At 44.7% G+C, this 17,635-nt stretch overlaps 2 protein-coding genes across 3 annotated transcripts in view; one reads left to right on the forward strand and one right to left on the reverse strand.

Moving 5' to 3' along the window:
- The window catches only part of arhgap36 (Rho GTPase activating protein 36), a 43,848-nt gene extending 42,758 nt beyond the window's left edge, over positions 1-1,090 (forward strand). For both annotated transcript variants that reach the window (XM_053500577.1, XM_053500590.1), the window contains exon 13: positions 953-1,090. In XM_053500577.1, the coding sequence (XP_053356552.1) occupies positions 953-1,060 (108 nt within the window). In that variant the 3' untranslated portion in view covers positions 1,061-1,090. The remainder of the gene's footprint in view (positions 1-952) is intronic.
- Positions 1,091-7,095: 6,005 nt separating this feature from the next.
- Positions 7,096-16,934, reverse strand: usp12b (ubiquitin specific peptidase 12b). The gene is made up of 9 exons (XM_053499356.1): positions 16,656-16,934; positions 14,653-14,733; positions 14,026-14,239; positions 12,559-12,821; positions 12,215-12,291; positions 11,054-11,137; positions 10,695-10,892; positions 10,484-10,562; positions 7,096-9,465 (listed from the first exon to the last, which is right to left on the reverse strand). The coding sequence occupies exons 1-9, from the start codon at positions 16,701-16,703 to the stop codon at positions 9,364-9,366; spliced, it is 1,146 nt and encodes a 381-aa protein (XP_053355331.1). The 5' UTR covers positions 16,704-16,934; the 3' UTR covers positions 7,096-9,363.
- Positions 16,935-17,635: the final 701 nt, after the last annotated feature.

A 17,635-nucleotide genomic window follows, 5' to 3' on the forward strand; every position in this document is an offset into this window, starting at 1 on the left:
AATTTAATCATAATCAAATTATGGAGGTGACGGTGCTAACCACCAAGCCATCGTGCCATCGTGCCGCACGCAAGTTTTAGCACTTTCGTAATTAAACACTCTGTTTACCTCTGAAGTGAAAAGAGAGAAAGTTGCATTTAAAGATTTAATTCTGACCCGATAACACGGAAGCATCACGGACATTTTGATACACACGTTGCTTGACCAGAATAGTTTAGTCTCATGCCCATTTTACTCTGGCACAGCTCGATTAAAGTGTGGCATTCACTGCAAATGTTTATGCAGATTAACTGTTTAATCACCATGTTCATTCAACCTGCTCTCTACACACAAACCCCACTTCAGACACACAAACAACGGACAGGCATTTCCAGACATCTACTAATATGGATTTAGCTGCGTTTTCAATTAATAATTTACATTTGGCATCAGTGAATATCTGTTAATTGCTTTTTTTTTAAACATTATTTATAATTATAATAATGCTGTAGACATGGATCTGTGAAGAAATTACAATTCTTCTTACATATGTGGAAAGTTCACTTAAGCCAACTCCACATCAGTGAAGACATTTAAACATAAAATACTTAAAGATAAATTGGACAATTTGCAGAGTTGAAATTAAATAAACACTAGTACAACCTTGTATTTTTTTTTCCTGCTCGAAGTTTTGAAAAAAAAAATTATCATCAAATTTATGCATTTCAGTACATTTATAGGTTTCAGAAACTCTGTGGTCTTCTGGCCGAGGCAGCTGTGTTAACCTCTTTCAGAGATTTATGCAAAAAGTATGCACAATACTTGTGAATAAATGTATATTCATACTTTTTGTCCAATGATTATTACTTTTGTGTGTGTGTATATATATATATATATATATATATATATATAAATATAAATATAAATATAAAACAGATAACCAAAGAGATGCTGTTGCACTGTTTCCTTACAGGTGATCCAGAAAGCCTTCTCTCCTAAATTTCTTCAGCGACCAGACTCACTATACAAAAAGTTGAGCGGAAAATCATGGGAAGGTGAACTTTTTTTAGAGATCATATAAGCATTTTTTTTTTTTTTTACAATCCACAGGTGTTATATATATATATATATATATATATATATATATATATTGTGGCGTGGGCTGGGTTCGGGTAATAACCATCATGCTCTGCGGGAGGGACTGTTTATGTGTTCACCGTGTTGGGGAAAGGTGTTTGGTTTAGTGGCTTCAGCCAGGGTATGTGTGATAGGGTGTTCTTGTTTTTAAGCCGGTTCATGTGTTTGAGTTGTGAGATTGTGTGCTTAAATAAAATACTCCCAGCCATTTGCATTGGGCAGCAAGATAAGCTCGCTCGTCTCTCCACCATCCTTTCAGGCGATAAAAACGCCACATTTGGTGTCAGAAGTGGGATTATGGAGAGTCGCGAGTTGGAGCGCACCCCGGAGGAAATCCGGAGGATCCAAATGGGCCGCCGAGTAGCGGAGCAGCTGCGGAGGAAGAAAACCCTCCCTGATGGGGCTAGTGCAGGCAAAGAGCGGCGACCGGAGCGGAGCGGCGCGTTCCAGGTTCCGGTATTGGACCTCGGGGAGGAGTCCTCCAGTGACGTGGCGCCGACACCGGAGCAAGCTACAGCTCCGTGCCCCGTCCGCCAGCGAAGCGACCTACAGCTGCGCCTGCCGGCCTACAACGGCGCCGGCGATCCCCACGCGTTCATCGCGCAGGTAGAGCTAGCCGCCAAATTCGCGGGCTGGTCCCCGGCAGAAACAGCCGTCCGGGTGGCCCTCTCGTTGGAGGGTGACGCGCTGCGGGCGTTGCAAGATCTCCGGGCTGATGAGCGGGACGACTGGTTAAAGCTGCAGCAGTCGCTCTGTTTCCGTTTCGGCGCAGGAGACCGTAACGAGGCCGCGGGCGAGGAGCTGGCAACCCGCGTGCGGAGCGCCTCTGAGCCACTAGGGGCGTTCGCCATGGACCTGCGATCTCTCGCGCGCCAGGGCTACCCGGATTTCGGACACGGCCAGCAGGAAGAGCTAGCTCGTCGCGCGTTTCTTCGGGGAATCCGGCCGTACCGCCTTCGCGAGCACCTCCGGTTAGCGGCACCGGCGTCGCTGTCCGAGGCGCTGCGCGAGGCTGAGCGCGCCGAGCCCATCTTGGGAGAACACCACGGCGAGAGAGCCGAGCGATCTTCGGTGGCTCGCGGCCGCTGGGGAGGTGAACCTAGCCGGGGACAGGGCTACCCGTCGCGGCTAGGCCTCGACCCGGCCGGCGAGTTTCCGCGACAACGCCGAGGCCAAGGATACCGCTGCAACGTGCTCCGGCCGGAGGACAGCGTACCCCAGCAGCCGTTAAACTAGCTTCGGGGGGCGCCGAGGGGAAACCGCCTCCCACAGCCATCTTTGTTCCCCCAACTGCCGGATTTAACTTCCGGTCGGGACGGGTCGGAAATCGCGCGGGGGTCTACGTGGACTGCGGCCTGGACAACGTTTCGCTGCGGGCGCTCGTGGACACCGGCTCTACAGTTTCGCTGCTGCGCGGGGGATTGTTGAAGCGCGGAGAGCGCGGTCGTGTGCTGCCGGACCCGGCCGTGAACATTCGCACCGTGTCGGGAAGTTATTTGAGGATACGGGCCTGTCGCACAGTGCGAATACAAGTAGGTGCAATCATTCTTTTTCACCCATTCTTTGTGGCGGACATCGAGGATGATTGTATCTTGGGGTTAGACATTTTGGAAAGGTGGGGTGCGGTACTGAATCTCGCAGACGGGACTCTGCGTGGTAGCTTCGGTTTAGCTAGGTTGCTAGTGCCCAAAGCGCGGCCGGACGAGTTAGTAGCACGCACCAGCGGGGCGGAACTTCCGGTGGACGCGCCATGTAAACATCCGGTAGCTGTCCGAGCGAGAATAATGGCCGAGCTGATGCGGCGTAGCAGTGTAGGGCTAAATCAGACGCAGACCGACGCCGTGAAGTCCCTTTTGCACGAGTTCGCCGATATTTTCGCAGTGGATGAGCGCGAGTGCACGCATACCGATTTGGTGCAGCACCATATCGATACGGGTAACGCCGCTCCTGTTCGGTTACATCCGAGACGCCTCCCGTTAGCTAAACGAGCTATAGCCGAGCAGCAGCTGCGTGAGATGGCCGACTCGGGCGTTATAGAGCCAGCATCCGGACCGTGGTCTTCACCCGTTGTACTGGTGCGTAAAAAGGACGAATCGTGGCGGTTTTGTGTGGACTACCGGCGGTTAAACGAGGTGACGCGCAAGGATTCTTATCCGTTGCCGCGAATAGATGATGCGCTGGAACACGTTGCGGGCTCGGCGTGGTTTAGCTCGTTGGATCTGCGTAGCGGGTATTGGCAAGTAGAGCTCGCCCCGGAAGCACGACCCAAAACCGCGTTTTCGATCGGACAAGGTCTATGGCAATTTCGGCGCATGCCGTTCGGCCTCTGCAACGCTCCCGCTACGTTCGAACGGTTAATGGAGAGAGTATTGGCAGAGATCCCTCGCAACCGTTGTGTCGTCTACTTAGACGATTTATTGGTACACGGCAAGGATTTTGCGGTCGCGCTAGCTAACCTACGGGAGGTGTTTCTAGCTATCCGGCGGGCGAATTTGCGGCTCAATCCCAAAAAGTGCCAGTTGTTGCGGCAAGAAACTGTCTTTTTGGGACACGTCATTAGCGCTCAAGAGATTGCCACCGATCCAGCCAAAATTGCCGCGGTACAGCATTGGCCTGAGCCGTCAAATGTGTCGCAGCTGCGCACCTTTCTCGGGTTAGCGTCGTACTATCGCCGGTTCGTGAGGGATTTTGCTACGATCGCCAGCCCGCTGCACGCGCTCACGAGAAAGAACCAGCCGTTTCGCTGGGACAGGGAGCACGCGCGTGCGTTCACACGGTTACGGGGAGCTCTGGTTACGTCGCCCGTTCTCGAATATCCTGATATAGCTCGTACGTTTATTCTCGACACGGACGCGAGCGATGTAGGGCTGGGGGCCGTCCTGTCTCAGGTTGCCGGGGGCAAAGAGCGTGTTGTCGCGTACTTCAGCCGCGCGTTGTCTGGGCCGGAAAAGAATTACTGCGTCACGCGGCGCGAGCTGCTTGCGGTCGTCGCGGCCCTTAAGCATTTTAGGCCGTATTTATACGGGCAATCCTTCTTGCTGCGGACCGACCACGCTTCGCTGGTGTGGCTGCTCAGTTTTAAAGAGCCCGAGGGGCAGTTAGCGCGTTGGCTCGAACGGTTGCAGGACTATCATTTTACCGTTCAGCACCGAGCGGGAAAATTGCACGCTAACGCCGATGCGTTATCCCGCCGGCCGTGCAGCAAGGAGCGTTGTCGACACTGCGAGCGGGTTGAAGAGCGTGTGGGTGGTCACGACATCGAACACACCCCGACCCCCGTGAATCAGAACATTCTCCCTGCGCAGTCTTCCGAAGCCCCCGTCGGTAATCGGCCGTCCGAGCCGGCGTGCAGCCGAGTCACTGCGGCACCTACACCATCGCCGGTGGTCGTTTCGCCTGTGCCACAGATGGACTGCGATCAGCTAATGGTCGAGCAGGAGAAGGACCCGGCATTGCAGCGGGTATTAAGTTGGGTTAACGCGGGCCAGAGACCGGATTATGCCGCAATCGCCCACCTGGGACCCGAAGAAAAAGCTCTCCACTCGCAGTTTCACCGACTAGCGTTGCGGGGGGGCTTACTCTACCGCCAGTGGGAACGGCCGTGTGGCGCTGGTGAATCTTTTCAGCTGCTGGTGCCGCGGACTTTGCGGGCATGTGTGCTGGGGATGGTTCATGGGCACGCGGGTTCGGGACACTTTGGGGTAACTAAGACACTGCGGCGGTTGCGTGCTCGGTTCTACTGGCCGGGTTGTCATACTGACAGCGAACTTTTTGTCCACAGATGCGATGTCTGCACGGCAAAGAAGGGCCCTACCCAGCGCTCGCGAGCACCCTTGCAAGACTTTCGGGTGGGGGCGCCCATGGAACGTATGGGCGTGGACATTCTGGGGCCGTTTCCCATTTCTGATCGCGGGAATCGTTATGTGCTGGTGGCCATGGATTACTTCACCAAGTGGCCGGAGGCGTTCGCTGTTCCGGATCAGAGCGCTTCCACCACGGCTCGAGTGCTGGTGGATGAGGTGTTCAGCCGATTCGGCTCCCCGGAGCAGTTGCACAGTGATCAGGGGCGTAACTTCGAGGCGGAGGTGTTTGCGGCGGTGTGCGAGCGCCTCGGGGTGAAAAAGACCCGCACCACGCCCCTGCATCCACAAAGTGACGGCCTCGTGGAGCGGTTTAACCGAACACTCACCACCCAACTCGCCGTGCTTACCAGCAACCGGCAAAAAGATTGGGACGAGCATTTGCCTCTCGTGCTTTGGGCGTATCGCACAGCGGTGCAGGAGTCCTCGCAACTGACGCCAGCTGCGTTAATGTTCGGTCGCGAGTTGCGCACGCCTGTGGATCTGGTGTTCGGGCCCCCGCCTCAAGTGGATTTACCCACGAAACCAGGTTTGGACTATTTTTATTCATTAAAAGACAAACTGTTTCGTGTCCACGAATTGGCGCGTAGACACTTGGCGGACGCCGGGGTTAAGCAGCGCCGCGTGTACGATACCCACAGCCGGGGGCGTGACTTTGCTAATGGGGAGCAGGTTTGGGTGTATTCCCCCGGAAGGAAAAGGGGGCTTTCACCTAAGCTGATGTCGCACTGGGTGGGCCCCTGCACGGTCGTCGCACAGCTCTCTGATGTGGTCTACCGGGTGCGGTTGACGGGGCGGTCGCGATTGGTCGTGCTCCACCGGGACCGGCTCGCTCCCTACCAGCCCCACGTCAGCAAAACATCGAGCTCTGTGGAGGCCGGTCCGCCTCAGGAAGAGGGCTGTGCCCCGCCTTCCCCCGCAAAAAGACTCCGGCGTTCACAACGCCAGCGCCGGCCACCGTCACGCCTGCTAGACTGAGTTCGCCATGGTGACCGGGGACGGTCACAGCTCGGGTGGGGGCAATGTGGCGTGGGCGGGGTTCGGGTAATAACCATCATGCTCTGCGGGAGGGACTGTTTATGTGTTCACCGTGTTGGGGAAAGGTGTTTGGTTTAGTGGCTTCAGCCAGGGTATGTGTGATAGGGTGTTCTTGTTTTTAAGCCGGTTCATGTGTTTGAGTTGTGAGATTGTGTGCTTAAATAAAATACTCCCAGCCATTTGCATTGGGCAGCAAGATAAGCTCGCTCGTCTCTCCACCATCCTTTCAGGCGATAAAAACGCCACAATATATATATATATATATATATATATATATATATATATATATTTTTTTTTTTCTTTTTTTTTTTTTACCTTGGGAGAATTATTTTGTCTAAGAGTGGAGGTATCTGTTATCAAAGATGAACACAGGGCATAGTAGCACAATGAACTGCAAAGAGGCAACCGTTTCTTTAAACCTCTCTCTCTCTGCTAATGAGTTTGAAGAGAAATGTACTTTACCTAGACACAAACAGAAGCATAATGTTGTTAACTCATCCATACTACAACATATTGTACTGACACTGTACCAATAAACATACGCTTATATCATGGCTAATGGACTTTCTTAAGAAAACTGTTGCTTCTTCTTGAACAAAATACATCTCAAACCAATGTGTTTTTTTGGCATTTATTGGGAACCATTACCATCTTTTATTTAGTTCATACACTTTGCAGTCTTGAACCATTTCTTCTCCTTTTTTTATTATTTTACAATCTGTACATTGTCAAAAGTGCAACATTTGAATGGGCAGTGGTCTGGGAGTAGGCGGTCACATGACTCACAGAATACCGGTGCTGCATTACACAAGCCTGCGCTTTACATTGCCAATGACATTGAATGCAAAAATCAAATCAACATTCATGTACTGTGATCAGTGCTTGAAACAAAACGATCAGTGGGATGCGGCTTACAGCGTTTTCTGAAAAGAAGTGTAGATTCCTAATCATATACTTCTCTAGCAAGAATTTGCTTCAAACCCACAGAACCAGTGACTTTTCATTGGAAAGAATAATTAGCAGAACATAAGAAAATATAAACCTAAAGCTTTATACATACATTATATATATATAAATAAAATGAAGTAAAAAAAAAAACATACTTTCATAATCTATTTTGCATTCCTCAGTTGACTTATTTTGGAAAGATCTAGTTCCTGCACTAGCAGTTTAAACAAAAATAGTTTAATTAGGGCTGGTATAAAAGAAGTATAAATTGTTATAAATACATGATTTCACCTTTCGCCAGTGTACGGAATCTCATATTTTAACTGTAGTTTTTTTTTTTATCTCCTAGTCTCCCTCGATGTGCAAGGCGTGTGCATTTGCTATAGACAAGAAGCAGATTTATTTTATTTTTTTAGAATTCTTTTTAATTAAACAGCCTTACTTTTTATTCCTTATCACAGAGAAAATGTTAGTTCTTGTCCATGGCAACTGCACGTATACAGTGTGATGGTACTGGGTTCGAAAAACATTGGAATAATTCATTACAGAATTTGTCAACATCGTGTGAAAAATTCCTGTACTTACTACTCATTTATAACATTCATACAATTTTTATAACAGCTTCGTAAAGTTCAGTCAGCAACACAGTCAGTTTTAAACTCATACAGATAAGTAGTACAAATGGAAAACGTGAAATGAGAATTCAAGTGTATTCATTGAAATTCTTCTGGAGCCCATATATATCAGTGAAAGCACACATTGAGCTTATAATAATGTGTAGGGAATAGATCTGAGCGCACACACAAAGAGGACTCGGAAAGTAAATTAAAACTGCGCTTTTAAGCCCCAATGTTGTTATGAAGGTGTTTGTGCCTTTTTCAGTAAGTGGAACTGTCATGTGCATGTTCCTGTCGACATGATTTGAAGCCACAGCTTGGCTCATAGAGCCTATTAATCAGCTGGGAACCAGCAGAATAGGACAACAGAAAGCGACACCCCTAATGTGAGCGAGTGGACATGTTTACTTGCAAACCTGAAAAGAAAAAATGAAAGTCTAAAATCTACTCTAGAAAGATACTGTAAATGCACATCTGCATAACAACAGCTGGTGTTGTCACATGACTGTGCTGTTCTTTGCACTTGGTGGTTGTGGGGAATTTAGCTGTTCTGGCGGCCTGTAACTCTTCACTTTTGCTTTTTCAGACAGCACTGGGTACCATAACGAATAACCCACAATGCTTTGCTTTACTTTCTCTCTCCACAAATATTAAGTTAAATATTTACTAAACACAAGGAGAAGGAGAAACCAGTGACTTAGAGATAACGAGTACAAGATCCCAGCCATTTAAAGCCAATGCCTTCTCGCTAAGCACTCTCACTGAAATAAATCGTCGAAACACATGAGACTATTCAGAAATAGCAAATAAATAATCAAGTGATCCTTCTGTGTCCAAGTATGCCATTACTAAATCCGAGTATTACATTACAATCTACAAGGTGCCACTGCCGTAGTGTGTGTTCCACCAAGTGTGCACTCCGTGACAATCAAAGCACTGCATTCGCCTGTCTGAATGTTAATGACTCAATCCCAAAAGTTAAAACTTAAACCAAGCTATTACTAAACCACAGTACTGGCACTGCGCCCATACCCACGATCCTCGCTGTTGCAAGACGCTGCCAACCCACAGGCCTCTTTTTTACAGAACATCCTGTGAATGATTGCTTACGCCTTACCAAAGAAAAACACAGTAAAATTATATGTCTCTAAACCAGCCAAGCCAGGTCACTGAAATAGAGCAAAGGTGCGTCATATTATTGCCACATATCACATGGTATCATGAAACCTACTCTAGTTATAAGAGATATTCGTAAACAGTGTGGCATGTTTTCACAGCAGATTAAAGTCTAGTAAAAGAGAGCGTCTCTAACCTTTTTTTTAATGACGTGTACAGGTGATTACATTTATCATAATCTGCTCTGTGCTAAAACAGCATTAGCTTTTATGCTATACCCCTCGATGACAAAGCAGAAAGCAAAGTGTCATGCAGAAAATGAATGCCGAAACATCAGAACTCCCCACATCAAATAAACCACAACCTGTCCCAGTTTTTTTTTCCCTTTATGACTCAGCTGACTGATGGAGAGTGTGTGTCTTTTGGATGACTGATGATTGAAAGCTTCCACGACGCCTGGATGGAGATGACACTCACATCACTCTGGAATCAGCTGCTCGACTCCTGCCTTCTGTTTGCTGGCTGCTCCGGTGCAAAGGCTCACCTGGATGACTCGGGGCTCGGCTGAGTGGGTCTGAAGTGGGGGTGTACGTAGCCCAAGCCCTGCCTTCTGCCTCAGCCTGACTTTCACAAAGCCAAAGCGGTCCCATTCGCTCATTGCCACTGGTTCAGTCTCTGGACTGGTAAAAAAGGATGTAGCCTGACTCTGAGTTTTTGGAAATGTCAGACGTCAGGCCGTAGAACTCTTCTATTGCCTGGGCATCTATTTTCTAAACACAAAGAAAGATTAGATTTGAAACATCCTTTCAATTTTTTGTATCTTTTTAAGTTACTTATGCTAAAGATTAAATACATAATATAGCCTCAGCACAAAATAGGAATTCAACCGAGTAAAACGGCAGAAACTGTGTACCAGCAGTATGAGGGTAACCTCACGGAAATAAAGCGGATCTGCAAAGAATCCCAACAGACTGGCGGCATGTACGCTGTGGAAACTTCATTTTGAGCTCTTAATGTGTTGGAAAGATGCCCCACAGTGGGAAGAGGGCTCATCTAATCCATTAAATTGAACAGAGTATCCAAAACCCTGCTCAAATCCTTCACCCTCAGCAACACAATATTTCCACCTCCTGCATACACAGAAGACCATCCCTGTCCATCTACTGTTTTTTTTTGTTGTTTTTTTTTTAAACAGCTTTTGTGCTTTTGTGGATTAATTTATAGATCTGTCCACCAGCCTTAACCTGCAGACCAGACATGACATTCTTTCCAAAACAAAACAGCCAAGCGCGCATGCAGCATTGTTTGCCATAGCAAATACTGCCTCGATCGACATTCTGGACTACCTTGCTGTTGTGGTTTTGCTAAAGTGTGAGACTGAACATTTAATGTGCAGAGTAGTCACAAAATTCCAAGTAACAGATGCAGTTCCTGTAAAACTCATACCCTTCACCTGCAACCTGGCTGCTTCTCACTGCACGATACACACACTTTTCTGCCAACATGCAATTTATGTTAACTGATGAAAGGCAAAAAGACACAAAGAACGCAGACATTTCAGCATCTTGTCTTATAATCCGCCATTTATTAAGAAGAGACTGAAAGGATTTACCTAGGAACATGGAAGCCAGACCAATGCTATGTTAAGTCAATCTGAAACCAATCAACCCTTGCCACGTGTTACTGAGGACGACATGTCCCACTGTTCTAACATTTAACTGTAGTCACAGAAAAGCATAAGAAGAACTGAAACTTCTGTAACCTGAAACAGCTTGCATTCGGGCTTACCTCTACAATATCATCATCAAACAGCAACCAGAAGCCATGACTTTTCACTATAGTGATGTAATGACCACGATTTGGACCACTGAAAGAGAAAAAGGAAGTTAAAAGCAGTCAGGCTGTATAAGCAAAGACATCTTTTTTACAGAATGCACTAATCTTACTAAGCTTTAAATGGCAGTGATAAATGTCCTTGTGGTCTTTAATAGATTCCTACCTCCCACAGTGCACAACCACAGCCACAAGGTCATAGAGACGGTCAGGGTTGGTAGCGTCACCAGAGGTATTGAAGAGCCGCAGCTCCAAAGGGAAGACCACACGATAGGACAGTTTGGTGTAGCGATGCAACTGGTCCATATACTTAAAGCGCTTTAGATGCAGGGCAAGTATCATGGGTAATTTCTTTACACGCATCCTAAAGAGAAAGAAAGTGCCAGAAAAGAAAAAATGAGTACTTCTTAAAGCACAACATGTGCACGCCTAATTTGATTTACATGCTTGCCATGTCCAGCATCTGCACAGCTACTTCAGAAAGGCCTGAATCTCTTTATATACTTAAAAAAAAGTCTGCCTTACCGCTTCTGTGCCTCCTGCTTACTTCGACACTGCTCACAGTAGTACTTGTATTCGCTGCATAATGTCTCTGTGTTACTGAAGCCCCTGTACAGGGAGACATTTCACACCAGTTACACTAGTAATAACCACTGCTTTACACCCACTGGAAAATCACAGCCCTTTATTCTCATGTGAACATGGGGACAATCATAAGCCACGGCGGTACAAGGTGGACACAAAAAGACATTTTTTACTTTTACAGACACGATATAGAACAGTGCTACGATTTTTCTAACAAAGTAGCAACAAAACATTACAGCTATATTGGTCTGAAAGCTAAAACATCTGAGATATTGAACCATTACAAAACCAAGAAAACCAACAAAACATTACAGCTATATTAGTCTGGAAACTAAAAGATCTGAGATATTAAACTGTTACAAAACCAAGTAGGACTAAATTATGACAAATAGTTCCTCAGGAAAAAAAGAGTATTATGACCATATTTTTTAACATAATGTAATACATTGTTATAATATATAATTATTAATATTATCATTAATGTTATTGTCATAGCATTCAGGTGGACTTCATCTTCTCAGCTTATTATCTTGTGTAGGATGCAATTAAAATTCTTACTTGAATACATCATAACAGTAGACTTTTTGGGGTGGTGTGCATTTTCACATTTACATGTACATGGAATGTACAATAACTTTGTAAAAACATTCTTCAATTTTCTACCCACTATATTTTTTGTAGTTCAACAGATGTTGCATGTTTTGTTTGCTTTTAGTTTGTTTCACTCTCTGCTCCCAGCAACGTTCTCACATCCCAAAGAGAGGAGCTAAGTTAAGGCTAAGGTAGATGACATCATAGGGAGGAAACCAAGGGCCATCAGAGGGATCTTGCTGCCTATTGGATGTAAAAGCAACTTTACTATGTTCTGCCTAATAAAAATGGGACTTGAGAAAACATATCGTAGTATGTTTTTGTTGTGTCTTGGGGAATGCTAAAAGCTAACATTTGCTGCTAGCTAGCCAACAGAGAATACTGCCCATAGCATTGAAATTGCTTTAGGTGTGAAGCAATGTATTAAATATAATATACTACTGGACCTGTTATTCTCAAGTTATTATGCAGATATCTTTAGCAATCTCTGTGCACGTGGTTGGGTTTTACCTGAGACAGTGTGTGATGGATGTGTTCTGCTCCACATCCACAGAGAGATCCAAAAAATCCTCATCTTTACTGCTTACCTAAAGGGGAAAATTAAAGCAAGCATCATCATATGGTGTAATACAAGGGATATGAATTAAAATGTTTCTACCCAAGCACAGATGACCTGTTTCCCATCTGTAATTAATAGTTTTAAGCTTCATTTCTTAGATCATCTTTTAAAAGATAGGTCCACTAGGTACACTATGCAATTCTAAAACTGTTCTACTCCCATGTGTCAGCTTTAACGAGACCAGGAGCAGGAAGTAAACAGCTATCTGGTCGACTGTTTATTCTCTTTAACTCACCGCTTCACAGTTAAGGCAGCGAGTTTCATTGGTCAGTGTGCCCTGGAAGATCTCGTGCACCCACGTCTGCTGGTTCTTCTCGGCTGATTCGGTCTCTCCTGTGTTGTCCCCCCTCCCTCCTGCTCCTCCTCCTCCGTTCTGTACCACCTTGCCATTTTGCTGCCTTTCCTGATTTTTCTCTTCCTGCAGCAGGTCGGCAATGGTGTTAAGCAGGTAGTTGAGAAACTCATGTGCATCTTGCTGCATGTAGTTGTCGAACAACTCTAATATGGGAAACATTAAAAAAAATAAAATAAATTTAAACGTGCTTTTCACATCATCCACTTTTCCAGTAAGGATAAAATCATATAATAAAACAAGTAAAAAAGCCTGGTTAATTATTTGTGCCACTAAAGACGTGATAATGTTTAATATCTTAGCCTGCAGTTTAAATTGTTCCAACATAACAGTGATTAACAGCAAAAACACTAACATGACGTAAAAGCTGACTAATATTTACCAGTAGTATTGACTCATTTTACTACAGTACATCTGGTCCCTTCAATGTTGTTTCCACTATTATTTCGATCTACTGAGTCATTGTAAAAATATCATGATATGTTTTTTTTTTCTTTCTTCCTTCCGGTCATAATGAACCACCACTTAGCCTTTGCCTCAGAAATATAAATGATGTCAGGATAAACAATATGATTAGGCAAACAGCTGATAAAACATCAACAAGGAAGCATTTCTTCCATGTTGAACCTAATGCTGGGATCACTGCTCAGTGAAATAAAAACTGACAATGTCAATTGCTTAACTAGAACCTCTAATGGGTGTTTTGGGACAGATTGTGTTTTTGTATTTTCAGTGGAAAAGTAAATCAGATTATCTTTCAATCAACTTGTTAGATATTATTGTCTTGACTTGACCATGAAGAACGTATTGAACTTAGCTAATGCAGACAGCCGCTTTCTGATGGCTTGTGACTGCAGTCACTCAAGAGTTCAGGACGGAGCTCCCAACAAACAGTGTTTGTCCAATAACAAAAGTGCGATCCTTATTAACCTAAACACTTGTCCTGTTATACTGAACTTTCAGCCTACTAACACAAGGTACGACTGCAGATGAATCCCTGCTATCTGTTATCACACGAATGAAGATGGGTTTCCTGCTAAGTCTAGTTCTTCTCAAGGTTTTTTCCTATTGTTATCTCAGGGAGTTTTTTTTTCTTCCAACCATCGGCCTTGGCTTGCTCATCAGGGACAATCTAATAATTATGTCCTGACATTTTTAAAACTTATTTCCTTTATTTTATTGATTCTGTAAAGCTACTTTGCTGCCCTGACCATTGGTAAAAACGCTACTTAAATAAAACTGAGTTGAATTAAATTCACTTGTCCACTACATCGGCCTCAAGTTGAGGGCAGAACACCCGTTCTAGTTAGAAACGCTGTACCAACTATTTAAGCATCCTTTATACGTTACCGTTTTCCTTTCTTAGGCGCGAGATGAATTTCTTAGGAGGAATAACTCCCACTTTTTTCTTTTGAGTAGCGATGCTGTTGAAGAGATCTGCCAGGCACGTGAGCAGGCTCTCTTTGCGCCGTGGCTGCACCTTATAGGCCAGCACCTTCTCCCGGAACGGTCGGCAGAAATACAGAGCCTGAAGCACTGAGTTACAGTAGCAGGTGTTGCCAAACTGCAAACAAAAAAATATTTACAGGAAAAGAAAACGAGGCCAGGAAGAGGAAGACACAATTTTAAAACACAAATACAGAGTCTGAAAAAAGCTGGTTATTTACTTTATATTTACTTGCCTACAGTCAGTAAATATTACAATATATACAGTAACCTGTCGTGACTTTCAAAGCAAGAGCCTTTGACATCCAGATAAGCAACTAGGTGTGCAGATAAGACTGAGTGTTAAAGGTCAAGGTATTTATAAAAAAAAATTAAAAAGGAGAAGTAACTAATATGGTCAATAGACCAGCACCAGATTTACAGTTGTGTGACATATGACATATTTAGTTTCATATAAAGTGATATCCTTATTTTATAAAAGGGGGGAAATTACTTAACAATGCAAAAAAAAAAAAAAAAAAGGTTGCTTACATTAACCAGACCAAAGTAGTGCTCATTCACTGGGAACTGTTCTGGTCCAATCTCTTTCTCCAAAGCTGAGGCATTGGCGCCCTGAAAAACACAGCCACAGGGGTTATTATCTAAGGCTCTCAAACTCTTGCTCTAAGCTACAACCTGACAGGACTGTCCTGTTCAGATGAACAAGAACATCCTGTTAGGGAAAGGCTTCACATTAACAGGAGGACGCACATACACAGGGAAAAAACATGATTATTACTTAAAAAAAAAAAAAAAATCACTTTCCTTTAGATCTAACAGGAAATAACGTCAGGACATCTGATGTAAAACATGTCAGTGATACTGTTTGTGTACACGGTAAACCATAAAGATGTTATAATAACGCATTCCTACTTCTACCAGTTTGATTTATACCTAAATCAGAGCTCTGGCTATCGGCTGATATCCTCAACTGGTATTGACAACCAAACCGAGTCTCTACGGGCTTGTTTGTGTGTCCTCTCAGGCAAAGAGAAGTTGTGCCAGGTTGCATCAGTCAGCATAGTTTGCATTTATGGCAGAAAACTCATCGTCAGACCAGAGAAATGAATATGTCGCACTAGATCTAAAACCAGTGAAGCATTTCAGGTCCAAAACATACTGTCTAACCAGTAAACCCCTAGTTTATTCATTTAACTTCTATATGCTCATCCTATACAGTACTTGGGGGGTCCGGGGTCTATCCCGGGAAACTTTTCAGGTACACATCAGGTACACCCTGGACAGGATGTTACTCCATCTCAGGTCACACATTCACACACTACGGACAATTTGGGAGCACCAATCAGTCTATTCTCATCTAATCAGCATAATCACATGATAAGGAAACCCACAGAACACAGGGACAACATGCAAACTCTAAGCACACAGACCTGAGGCAAAATCGAACCCTCGACCCTGGAGGTGCGAGGCCACAGTGCTAAAAAAAAAAAAAAAAAAAAAGGTACCAGATTGTGTTTTTCCATCAGTCATGGGTATTACCATGAAGTGTTACACCTTTTATACCTTTAACCTGGTATGATGCATGTTATGTACCTTGAATTTACTTTCATATTCAATATAATATAATGTGCTTTAAATTTTACATTGGTTACAAATTATGCATTGGTATCTTTATTTTCGAGAACATGTGACCTTGGATGCCAGGTCAGACAGCACTCACCCCCACACAAACACAAGGATTAACTAAAGATACAAAAAATTTGTCTCGAATGACCAACAAAAAACAACAACAACAACAAGGGTGATGATCTATAAGGATGTCTCCCTCTGATCAGCACTTCAGGGATGTGAACTGATGTGAAGGTGAACATGTTAGCTGTTTAACTTAAAATCACATGACATCGTGTATACACACACACACACACACACACACACACATACTGCATTGTGTTACAGGGCAATATTATTTTTTTTTATTTGAGGACCTGAAGCTAAGTAAGAGCCCACAGAAAGCCAAAGAAGTCACCTTGCCAAAACAAATCAAACGCGATACCCATATGTTATTGAAAATGGTGTTTGACTTTGTTACATTTTGTGTAAAATAGATGTTTATGGACAGACTGGTCCTCGCCATGGAGACGCCCAGGCTGAATCACGCACTGCCACAGCCTGAGTCCACTACGCTAACAGCTCACGGGCTAGCCGAGACTAGCTAACTAGCTCCCTTATTTTCGCTTTAATAGCCCAACTCGTTTGTTTATACGTGTGTTTAAGATTTCAAATAGCTAAATAAGTTACACACAAAAAAAATCCGGTTTATCTCAGGATAAGTTTATCTTATGAGCGTTAAGGGAAACTCGCCCGACTGATAAACTTTGAGGAGGACGCGGTTTCTCCGCTCGCTAGCTGTTTACCTTCCTGTGATGTTAGCTGAACCAAAACACCGGCTACACGCAGTGTGTACACACACACACACACACACACACACAGGCTAAAGGCTACAAAGTAACCTCCAAAAATGTGTTTAAACCCACCATCGTACATATCGAGGCGATCTTTCGGACTGTCATCAGTATTTCCATCCGTCTGCCGCCATACTGGACCAAACCCCAGCTGTAAAACCGTGACAGCCACAAGAGGCTGGATTTCCGGTAAAAAGCTTGCGACTGTCCAGCAGCTGGACACGGAACGATACACGCGCGTCCGCCTGTCACCGCAAGCTGTTCGTCCTGGTGCTCTTAGTCATACGACTCCAAAGATCCGAAACGTGTATCGAGCTGAAGAGTCGGTTCCGAAGAAACATCGCTTCGAGGCCTGACTGGTTGTTTCCCCGAGGGTCACGTGCCCGATGACGCGACCAATCAGCAGACTGCGCAGCCCGAACAGCGCGACACTGGCGATCTCTGAATGGAGCCATCAAGAACGAGACGCACCATTAAACACCATCTTTACGTAATTTCTCCCAAAAATAAAATCAATAACTAAAACTAATTGCTAGAACATGTTTTAGGGGCTTTTTCAGATTCAGAGTTGGTAGATGTGTGCACAAACATTACCTTTGCACCTTGGTTTTGTTTAGACAATATATGTCATTAGAGACAACAGTGGTGTTTTAGAAATGATATTTTTTTTTACTCTGTGCTTGATAGGTTTCCTCCAGGCACTCTGGTTTCCTCCCACAGTCTACATTTCCAAAAGTGCCTGTAGTGTATGAATTATAGTGTGTGTGTGTGTGTGTGTGTGTGTGCCCTGAGATGGACTGGCACCCTGTCTAGGGTGTACCTCACAGCATACACAAAGGCCCCATACTCACCAGGCATCAGTGACCCTCTACACAAAATAAAGCAGTAAAACAATGAGTGAGTAAGTGAGTGAGTGCTGTCTGGCTAGACAATCAAGGCATCCAAAATATACCAATGTGCAATTTAAGGCACATTATTGTCATTTTATTATATTATATTACTTACTTAAAGTTAATAAAACTACATCTGAAAGTTAATTTAAGGTACGACAC

The sequence above is a fragment of the Clarias gariepinus genome, chromosome 1 (genome assembly GCF_024256425.1).
Source record: "Clarias gariepinus isolate MV-2021 ecotype Netherlands chromosome 1, CGAR_prim_01v2, whole genome shotgun sequence".
Lineage (NCBI taxonomy): Eukaryota > Metazoa > Chordata > Actinopteri > Siluriformes > Clariidae > Clarias > Clarias gariepinus.